Raw genomic sequence first — 11,508 nt, 5'->3', positions numbered from 1 at the left:
TGCCTAGTCTCAAGCGACAGCTGCTCAGGAAAGATTTTTCCTGGTTTTGGTGAAGATTTCTATCTCCTGGCTCACTGCTAATGCTAAAACCTCAACCAGTCATGTAGTCTCAAACAGTGGAGACAAGCCAGAGTTTTTTGCTATGGCAGTCTGCAGCAGGAATAGGAGACTCAAGGTCATCTGCTAGAATATTACTTGCTTTTCTCTCTTCTGTACCCTAGGGAATAGTGACTTTGACATAAGGTATTACCAAAGTAGAAGTCCTTGATGCTGTTCTCCTCATGATTGGGAAGCAATATAGCCTTGGAGGGTTATATATGCATATTTAGAAATACAGCTCTTCCCAGTGCATCAAAAGAGATTGCATTAGTATGTTAAGTAATTCTGCAGCTCAGCTGTTGTTTACAATTTAGTAGCTATGTATAACTGGTACAGCCAGATCAGTCTTGGGGAGTAATATGTATTTAAAACAAATGTATGCTATTAGGTTAACATAATACTCTTTCTTCAACTGTTTTATTAGTTTATTAATTTATAAAAATGTCATGTGGGCAGCTGTTGCATATTCATAGTGCAAATCTTTGACCTGTTTTCCAAATGCAAAGAGACTCTTATGTTGTGCTTAACTGCACATCAAGATACATTTTCATCATCTATATTTGTATATTGTTTTCCAGGTTTCTTTACTCAGATGAAGTTCAAATTGGTCCAGAAACTGTTATGACTACTCTTTACACTGCTAAGAAGTATGCAGTTCCAGCCCTGGAAGCACATTGTGTGGATTTTCTAACTAAGCACCTCAGAGCAGATAATGCTTTTATGTTACTTACTCAGGTAGGTTCATTTAAGCTTAGTTTTGATTTACTATGAAAATCAATATTTGGAGAGAAATGACTAAATAATATTTCACAGTGGGTTTAGCCATGACATAGTCTAGTTTATGTATAAAAATCTATCATTGCTCTATGCTAGCATTTTTATGGACTTGTTCTGGCTTCTTATCTGGTAGTGTTAATGTGGAAGGAAAGGATCTTGGGGTTTTTTAATTAATATGCAATGTATTGGGACATTTCAAACAGGACCAGTTTACTCTTCGGTGTATTTGCATGAATATTGTAACTTTTTTGTTAATACTGTATTTCAGTTCACTATAGTAGATTTGATTTGTACTTATTTTACTTACCATATTGCCAAAACTAAAAACATAAGCAGAAGGGAAAACTTGCATGCAGTGAATTCTCTTAAATCCTCAAAGTACGTAATTAAAGTGCCCTTTAAGGTATAAACACAGGTGTACTTAGACAAATCAGCCTACTAAAATTAAATCTATTCTAGAGTAAAAATATTTGTTCATTAAGATTAGTGGTTTGACAACTTGATGCTTGCAATACCAGAGTAACCAAAGTGGTATTTCTTTATTTTCCTAGGCTCGTTTATTTGATGAACCTCAGCTTGCTAGTCTTTGTCTTGACACCATAGACAAAAGTACCATGGATGCAATAAGTGCAGAAGGATTTACTGATATTGATATTGGTAAGTTGCTTTCTGTGTCCCAAGTATTACAGTTCTGAAAGGAACCATACTGTTTTGTTGCTGCATGGTTCTTCTCTATTCAGAGTTGCACAGATCTGGTACAAATTATGGAATACATTTAAAAAAATAATAATCTAAACTGCTGATTTGTTTCACCTTTTAGGAAAAGCCAGCAGTTGTAAATTTGGTTGCTTCAATTTTTCCAAATTCCATTGTTGTTTATGTCTAAGATCTTACTCCAGTTCAGTTAAGATGTGTCAAAAATTCAGACTGAGGGTGGGTATTTCAGCTGCTTAAAGAACTTGTGAAGTCATTGTTAACTCTTGTGTTCAGTAGGTTTATGGTACTGTCTGTGACTGTTCATCTCTGTTCTTGGTAAGTCTCAATCTGTTGGGACTTTCAGATGTGATATTTTCTATGACACCAGATGTGCCTTGCTCAAATTTGGGGTATGTAATAACTCCTGAAGAAGATAGAATATTGAGAATGTGAAAACACTGTTTTTCAGGCTTGTGTGAGAGGAAAAGTAGAACGGACTAAAACTTAAATATTCACTACAGAATTTTTATCTATCTGTCGTTCATAAAATGCCAGAACGAGTATATAGGAAAACTTGCTTTTGTAAAACATGTGAATACCTTGCCTCACATCCTGTGTTCCACTTTCAAGCTTTAGACGATAACTGACAGCCTTTTCTGAAGGAGTTATTTCAATTATTGCTGAATTAGCTTGCACCTATACTTGCAAGGAGTGCTTATTTCTTGAGGTTCTTCACAGTATTATTCATTTGAATTGGTGTTCACCAAGTAGTTTCTTATACTTTACCATTATCAAAGTTGTGCAACTCCGTAGGAACTGTTTTTCTTAGGAAATGGACTGTGTTCTCTTTTATATAAAATAACTAAGAACAAGTTCTAAGTTAATATCACATTCGTGTATCCTTAAATGTTTTTTTGCAACCACTGCTTCTAGTGTCTACTGCTGATCCAGATTGGCAGGTGGATATGCAGATGAAAAGACAGTGTTGTCATGAATAACTTTTTTTTTTCTCCTCATAGTGTGCATTCATCGCTCTACTTATAGCAATTCCCCTTTTGATCTTTCCCTAGCCATGGAAGTTCTTTAGGGTATTTGTTGTCACTATAGAGATTATATGCAGTCATAATCTTAGGAATCAAGAAGACATTCATATGCTGTCTTCATAGCAGGAGGAGGGGTAAGGGTTTTTAGTTTGGAGTATATGTTTCATTCGGAGATTTATCTTAAGACATCAAAGATAAGACAGTTTGTCTTATGTCTGTTATAAATGTCCTTAATGTTTATTTGTTTAGCTTTTAAGCTTACTTGAGATGTATAGAATTGTTATTAGTCTGAATGAATACTGATCCAAGCCTGTCAACTTCTTCTTTAGACACATTATGTGCAGTTCTGGAAAGAGACACCCTTAGTATTCGAGAAAGTAGGCTTTTTGGAGCTGTTGTTCGTTGGGCAGAAGCAGAATGTCAAAGACAACAACTGCCTGTGACATTTGGAAACAAACAGAAAGTGCTTGGAAGAGCTCTTTCCTTAATCCGTTTTCCACTAATGACTATTGAAGAATTTGCAGCAGGTGAGTGTTTGGGTTCTTTGTCTTACTGTTGGACCATATCTCTGCACTATACTGTTCATCTGCAAGTGTTTAGATGCTTAATACTCTATTATGTTATTAATATCCTACTAATGAAAGATGTGATGCACTCTTAATCAAAGCAAATCATCCTGCAGAAGATGTTCTGGCCTTTGAAAAATGTTATTGTCATTTTCAGTTTGCAAATATATGTGGTTTAAATACACCAGTTGGAGTAATTCTTAGAATCACTGTAGACATTTTTTCTTTTCACAGGTCCTGCTCAGTCTGGAATCTTGTCAGATCGGGAAGTAGTAAATCTCTTTCTTCATTTTACTGTCAATCCTAAACCCAAAGTAGATTATATTGACCGACCAAGATGTTGTCTTAGAGGAAAAGAATGCAGCATTAACAGGTTCCAGCAAGTGGAGAGTCGCTGGGGCTACAGTGGAACAAGTGATCGGATTAGGTATGGCTTTTGAAACTATTTGGAGGAGAGGCAGAGAACTGTGGAAAGAAAGGAGACATCTTACTCAACTGCTGCTTCTTTGGCATAAGATACAGTAACAAACATGAGGGTTCTGTTTGGGCAGGTTTGATTTTTTCCTTTTTTAGGAAACTTAGGCTGTTCCACACATAGCAAAATATAAAGTAGCAAAGAACAAACTTTTGTAAGGCTGAATGCATCCTAGAGCACAGGATTCTGGTGACTGGATATTTGGTGCATATCCCATTTTAAAATACTAAGTCTCGATCTGTTTTTATTTTGGAGAGATTCAAAAGAATATGGTTATCTTTTGTTTAGTGATCCTGAATATTCAAGAATATCTTTGTATATTAGCAAAGCTTTAGCCTGCAAAACTGATACCTTAAGCATATTGCCATTGAAATCTAATAGAAAACATTGCTGAAAAAATATTAATGTAATGTCATTTTAAGTTTACTTCCCTACTCTTCAAAAGGAATCCTTTCTACTTGATTTGGAATAAGGTAACATGACAGTTTTTTAAATTTCTTTCTTGGCTTGTGTCTTGTTAGGTTCACAGTTAATAGAAGAATTTCCATAGTGGGGTTTGGGTTGTATGGATCTATTCACGGACCCACAGATTATCAAGTTAATATACAGGTACAGTATATTCTGTTGAAATAGCATATGTAGAAACTACTACAAGTACTTGCAAAACATCTGGTGTATATTTGAATTGGGTAGCAGCAGTATGTTAGGCAAAGAATCTAATCTGTGTTTTGATCCCAGCAGTGGTCATAAGCAGGTGCCTAGGGAAAAGTAAGAGCAATATGAAATTTTTCTCCCTTTCCCCTTCTGGCCTCCAGCTATTTTCAGTATAGGGGATTTCCTGAGAATGGTTTGGTTTCTCTGTTTAGTAGCTCCCAGTGAATCTGTCTTCAGAGGACTTGTCCAGCCTAACCTTGAACTCCTGTAAACTTACAGCAAAGGAATTTTACAAGTTTCTGATCTGTTCATTGGGCTCTAAGTCTGTCCTTTATTGAAATTTCTAGTAATTCAGGCAGTTACAATTCAGGAAAGAGATCTTGGATTTGTCATCAACAGTTCTCTGAAATCAGTGACACAACATGTAGTGACTGCCAGAAAAAAAACATTAAAGGTTCTGTGTCATCAGGGAGATACTGAAAACAAGATAGAAGGTGACACTGTGTTGCTGTATGAAAGCCAGGTGTGCCCACATGTTGAGTGCTGTGTTCATGCCTGGTCTCTCACAGTAGTATTAGAAGGTAGAGAAAGAAGTAATTAAAATGATTACAGGGATGGAACTGCTCCTTTATGAGAAGAGACCAAAAATGCTAGGACTCTTCAATTTGTAGAGGAAGAGGCTAAGGGGAGGTGTGATCAATGCTTCCGTAATCACAGAGGCACTGGGTAAAGTAAATGCCGAACTGTTTGTTATTTACCAAATTCTACAATATTAGAACTAAGAGACTCTTACTGAGACTAGCAGGAGAACAAAACAAATATGAGTATTTTTTTATACAGAGGATACTAAACATGTTGCCACAGGAGACAGATATCCCTTTAACCTGGTGGTATTTGGACAAATTCATTCAAAAACAACAGATCCTTTAACAGATTCCAACAGGAATAGAAGGAGGATGTACACTGTAGCATCCCTAGAAGAACAGTTGTGCATGCTGGGAGAATGGACAGTAGAGTCTGGATTTGGATCCTGTCCATCAGAAGCATCTTCTGTTGCCACTGTCAGAGCATATTGGACCTAACAGACCAGTTGTCTGACCCAGTAGGGTGTGTATTATGTTCCTAGCTTGCCTAGCACGCATATTGGCCTTAGAGGCTTGTCATTGCCCAGGCCTACAACTGTTTGGAAAGACTGACATCTTGTTTGCTACTCCTTCAGTCTTAGGTGGGAGGTTGCACGTTACTGTTACCGTAACTGCTTTTGTAGTTACTTAAGTTTTAGGCTTACTGAAAACATAGTTCCAGCATGGGAATCTCCTCAGGTTCTTCTGCTGATAAATGATTCATTTGTGGTGGTCATCTTTTGACTTCTGTGTGAAGACCTTAACCTGCTGATGCTCATTTTATATCCTGATGGTGTTTACCCCACCAGAGAGTCTACAGGGCTTTCTGCTACTGCTGTGTTGAAAGAAGTATTTTACACTGGTTTTGAAGCTTTCAGCTGGCTGTTTCCTCAAACCTTCTCTTGGCCTGCTTAATTACATTTTTTTACATTTTAATCTGTCAGTTTGAACCTTTCTGTTTTAATCTAGATAAAACTTCATCTTTCTATAGAATGCCCCTTTTTGCTTCCAGTATTAGTCCTTTGCTGTCTAGTCATGCCAGCCTCTTTCCCCTTTCTCAAGCCTTTCCTAACAGGTGATATGTACTGATGTTGTACTTGGAGTATGATGTCCTTCAGTAAGTAGTCTGCATGCTATCTGTAAGGATTTGATTCTCTTAATTGTTCCTTTTAGCTTCTTTTTAACAAGCTTCTGTGTTTTTCTCTTTTTGAAGTTTAGCGTAACTGTGGTGGATTTGTTTTGGTTGCTCATGTAGGAATGTTGACTCTTAAGTATATTATGGTCACTGTTACATAGTGTTTCCATTATGAAATTTTGAATCTGATCCTGCTCATCACTTGGTACCAAATCAAGGGTTGCATTTCCTTCTACCGAGCAATTGGTAAGCAAGCTCATGAAATGGTCAGTGATAGCATCTAAAAATGTCCTCCCTGCTTTGTGTCCTGGTGTGACACTTGGCCAGTCTGAGAGAGTAATTTAAGTCATCACTAAAACTCTATTTCCTGTCAGGATTGTCTTCTAGTTAAGTGGGCAGTAATACTGATCCAGCACTATATCTTTAAATATGGACTTTCAGTCTATATGAATTGTGTTATTTATTGCAATTAGTTTTGATTTGATTCTAAGCTTTCTAACACGTACTAATACTCTGTGACTAGCCCAGTTCTGCTGTCCTGTGTATTTTGTAACCCGGTATTACAGCATCCTATTGATGTGATATATTAGGTGTATAGGAAATTTTGTGGAAATAGAAAATCCGTGACTTCACTTAGCCCATCTTATTCCATAGATTTCTAGCATTTGTTGAAACTGTTCCATTCGTTCATTTCTAGGCATCTTTTTTTTTAAATGGCAGTTCATTTTTCTTCTGTTTCCTATTAAGTTTTTTCCATTCTCTGACCATCCTGTACTTAAGGATAAGAATTTTTGTGTCCGTCTTTCATGAAAGAATGTTATGTCTTCTCTCTTATGATGTTCCAGAGAGAATGTATCTGGGATGAGGTTTCAAAGGAATTTGTTGCTTTTTCCACATCCCTCAGCTTGAAAGCTCACTTTTAAATTCCTGGATTTGAAATGCCATGAGTTTGGTTTTTTCAAACTGCATCTATGTAAGTGAGTAGCACAGTGCACTAGGAATAGATCTTTAGAACAAAACAGTTGGTACTGAAGACCCAGGAGCTACACTATACATATTTTGGGATTTTTACTTTGTACTAACTCTTGTTTGATCCTTTGAACTAAATTCCTGTTAGCAGATGAAAAGCATTTGGTGTGCTCCTTCAGTGTGTTTTCCGGATTTATTTCCTCTGAAAAGAATTTAGTTCTTTCAAGGCAAACCAAAGCATGTTAAGAAACTAGTAAGAGATTCACTTGAAAAACACACTCCTGAGCCAACCTGAAAGGCTAGTGTACCCCTATGGTTCAGGTGAAGGCCATCCATCCTATACGGATTCCCTTTATTCTGGAAGTATTCCCAGTGCCTGATGAATCTGAAACCTTGTCATACAATCTTTTCAGCCAGCTATTTAAATTCTGCCTCTCTGCCTTTCTTCCTGGACCTGCATGAAGCACTGGGAGAGCTACAGAGAAAGCTAAACGTTTTATTCTTGACTTAAAATAGTGATAATTTATATTACAAATACATCTTTTGTGTGAAGTGGTATATGACTTCAGCATTATAATCTGTAGTATTTCTATTGATTGTGGCTAAAAAAACCCCGCAGTCTGAAGCCCTATTTTAGGCAAGATGTACTCTGTCTTATTTGTGCGCTACTAAAATTATATAGTAATTTAATAATAAAATATTAAAGCTGATTGGATTCTTGTTAGTGCAGTAATCACAAGATGCAGTCATTCATGTTGCTCTAATACTCTGCTATCCAACTTCTGCAAGAGACGTTCAGCAGCAGGAATTGCTATCCAAAATGACAAGAGCATATTTTAGCTAGCGATTTCTGTTCTCAACTAAAACTGAAGGGAAAAGAAATAGAATATGCAGTCTGAATGTAATTTTTAGACTGAATGTAAAATAGAAAAAATTTGTATAATTGTATGGTAGTGGGGTTGTTGATCATTGAAACACTGAAAGTTTCTTCTTATTTCTGAGAATGTATCACGGTCTGTTTACATTATTTGTGAAAACTTGTTTTCCTAAATTAGCCAATGCCAGTGAAGAGGCAGGGCCTACATACTAGTTTTGCGCTTCTCATGTGGGCTGTGTAGATGTACAACAGAGATTAGCAAATCTAAGTACAGGATTGTACATAGTCTATGAAGGTCAAAAGCTGAAAGTCTAACAACTATTTTTCGTCTCCTCCCAAGCAAAACCTATAACCTGATCGGAGCGCAGTGTTTGTGGGCTGAATTCAGCCTGCAGATGGATAACCTGTGCAAAAATGTACAAGTTGTGCTTCAGCACACTGCTGGGTGAATCCTAATGGTATTATCGGGAAATTATACCTGCCTTCCAGTTCTGAGGTTGCACTATCCTTCCAGTAAAACTGGGCAGAGTAGGCAAGTGTTCACTTGTAATATTCTAATATGCATGTAACAGGAATCTTTCTCAAGCTTGTAAACCTAAAAATATTATTTTCATGTTTTTATGCAGATAATTGATTATGAGAAGAATCAGACACTAGGACAAAATGATACTGGATTTAGTTGTGATGGAACTGCCAATACATTCAGAGTTATGTTCAAAGAACCTATAGAGATTTTACCAACAGTCTGCTACACAGCTTGTGCTACACTGAAGGTAAGAACAGTATAGAAGAAACTGTTGTTTTGACCCAAGATTTTGTCTAACTTGTATTTGTTTTCTGATGGAGGAATGTCTTCTAGGTCTTCAGTTTAAGTTCAGCGCTAAAGAAGGCTGCAGTTAAATTCTGTGATAACTTGTAAAATTGCTATTTCTGTTCTGTGCCGCAGCACAGAATTCATAACTGGAGTGAGAGAGGTGGGGATGCTAATTTATCTTCAATTTTTCTCCTTTGTTTTCCCACTTTCTGGCTCAGTGTGGGAGTTGGAATGGGTCCTAATGGAAGTCACTGTGGCCCTCTGTGGGCAAAATCACTACGTACAATATTTAATCTGGCAGCTATCTGTATCAAAGTTTAAGGGTTTTTTGTTTTGTTTTAAGATTTCTTTTTATCAAGGATATTTCGGCCAATAGCTATATCCAAGAAAATCAAAAGCTTTATTTTTTACATACTAGTGCTTGAAATACAGGAAGGAGTGATTTGTTTTAGGAATGGCTCCTCCTAATGTTAAAGACAAATGTATTCATTCAATGTTTTATCCAAAATTGTTAAAAATTAGTATTCTTTTAAATCTAATTCCCTATACAGAAATCAAAGTTGAGTAGGTTGGAAAAAAAAAAAAGAGGCTGAGGCAGAGAACTAAGTGAGGGTATGGACAATCTGTATGACAAGGAGAAATACTATAAAACACTCATAACTGGTAAGGTAAAACCAAGTGATTTAAGTCTTCTTTCAGAGAAGCTTTTTTTATGTAGACTTCTGGGCTTTTACTTCTTTTGTCTGTGGTTTTGTATGTAACTTAAATTGCTGTGGATACAGTAATTTTATACTACTATAATAATCTAAGTCAATAGAACTTCAACACTTTATGGGTTTTGCTGCACATTTCCATTCAGTTGCTAATCTCTTCTGATGTTTCTAGGGTCCTGATTCTCACTATGGAACAAAAGGATTGAAGAAAGTGATTCATGAATCTCCTACTGCTAGCAAAACATGCTTTGTATTTTACAGTTCACCAGGTAACAATAATGGTACATCAATAGAAGATGGACAAATACCAGAAATAATATTTTATACATAATTTCACGTGATCACTTTGGATGTGTCAGTGTATCAGTGGACTTTAGCTCACTATTGGTGTCAGTCACAAAATTCTGTGAAATTACATGAATATGTAAAAACAAAACTAACTTGTTTGAGAGGTACCAGAAAAGCTATTTTCTCTGCATGATTACTGGCAGAATGGGATTAACTTAGCTTTTCCTCTTAACGAAGCCTCAAGTGGAATAAGTACGCTGTATATTGAAAAGATTGTTTTAAATAGTATCTTGTGATTAATGGCTTTGTATTTTGACCCCTTCATTTCTGACATAGTGGAATTCACCTTTTAAACTGGAAAACGTTATTCATTATGAACTTCTAGTGTACATTTTCCCCAGCCTGTCCTAAAAAGACAATAAATCTGCTGCTGTATTCCCAGCTTCCATGTCTTTCCAAAATAACCGTGGAATGACCCTATGAACCTGCATTACTATTTGTTTGTAAAGTTCATCAGCGAAGCTGGATTCATACTAATATCATTTTGACTCTTTGGATGAACCATGGAGAATTAATGGACTTAGCACTTCAGACAGCATCAGCAACTGTGGTGAAGAAATACTAAGTCAAAATCTGCAATATAGATGTATCCAGAATCTCTTAATTCAGAAGGACTGTTTTGGAACATAGAGCTGGTTATGGAGATAGCCACTGTATATACATATGTGCCTGTAAGAAAATGTATAATGTGAAAATGAGAATACAAGACTTGTAATGATGTTATTTTATGACTGGATGCTCTAATACTAAATGCTAAAAAACTAGTATGAAATAAGGATTATTTGTGTACAACTAGTTTTACAGAATGTGTACAATAATTTGATGTAGTTATGGTACATATATGGTATTTAGTGTCTTGCAATATTTGCTGTAGTTTCACAGGTAAATAGTAGAACTCCTTCCTGTACAGAGACCTGTGCCCTCTCCCAGACTCCCACAAACTGAAGCAGCAGTTTGAGAACAATACTGCTTTGAGAACACAGGGAAGAAACCTTATCTGCTCTAGAGCTACTACCGTGTGTACATTCACCTTTATAATGCTTTTACTGTCGCAGTAATTAGTTTACTTTTTAAAATATGGAAACAGGTAAAAACTTGCATCACTTCACTTGCAAATACTGCCTTTGAAAAGGCAGCTGGCGATAGCTTGCTACTTTAACTAACTTGATCAATTTTCTATTACAGAAGATTCACCTTTTCAACTGGAAAATGTTATTTGTTATGAACTTCTAATGTACATTTTCCCCAGCCTGTCCTAAAAAGACAGTAAATCTGCTGCTGTATTTTCCAGCATAACCATGGAATGACCCTATGGACCTGCAGTCCTATAGTAATAGTAATCTTGCTATAGGGACTATTGCAAGAAAGTAATTCTATAGACATCGTTCATTGATTTGACCCCTTTTGTTGGCAGAGGGGTTTTAGGTGCAAGCTGAACTTGCAGCAGCAAACCAAAATGAAGTCGGGTTCTGGTGTCCGGTTGCTGGAGCTACTTTCGGGGGGGGGGGGTAACAGTTTGCTCTATGTCCCAAGCCCCACACTGGGTGAAGGACGAATTACCGCTGTGGAACTGCCTCTGGTTTTAGATGCATGCCCTACTTAGTGTTCAGCCGCCCGCCAAGGCGAAGGGCCGGTAGGTCTCCGCTCTCAAACACCGCCTTCAGCGTAGGCGCCGCGCTGCCAGTAGCGCGGAGCAGCGGCGGCGACGGAGCCGCCGCA

At 37.0% G+C, this 11,508-nt stretch overlaps 1 protein-coding gene across 1 annotated transcript; it reads left to right on the top strand.

Annotated features, from left to right (window-relative positions):
* Nucleotides 1-540: 540 nt before the first annotated feature.
* BTBD1 (BTB domain containing 1) lies at nucleotides 541-10,553 on the top strand. The gene is given in 9 exon segments (XM_026060656.1): nucleotides 541-577; nucleotides 580-628; nucleotides 630-834; nucleotides 1,428-1,533; nucleotides 2,945-3,142; nucleotides 3,416-3,608; nucleotides 4,178-4,265; nucleotides 8,541-8,687; nucleotides 9,614-10,553. Coding segments are annotated over 9 exon segments (1,182 nt in total). The 3' UTR covers nucleotides 9,773-10,553.
* The last annotated feature ends 955 nt before the right edge of the window (nucleotides 10,554-11,508 follow it).

This window comes from Apteryx rowi, unplaced genomic scaffold (assembly GCF_003343035.1).
Source record: "Apteryx rowi isolate R43461 unplaced genomic scaffold, aptRow1 scaffold_17, whole genome shotgun sequence".
Taxonomy (NCBI): domain Eukaryota; kingdom Metazoa; phylum Chordata; class Aves; order Apterygiformes; family Apterygidae; genus Apteryx; species Apteryx rowi.
The sequence above is the reverse complement of the archived record's forward strand: the minus strand, read 5'-3'. Positions and strand labels throughout refer to the sequence as shown.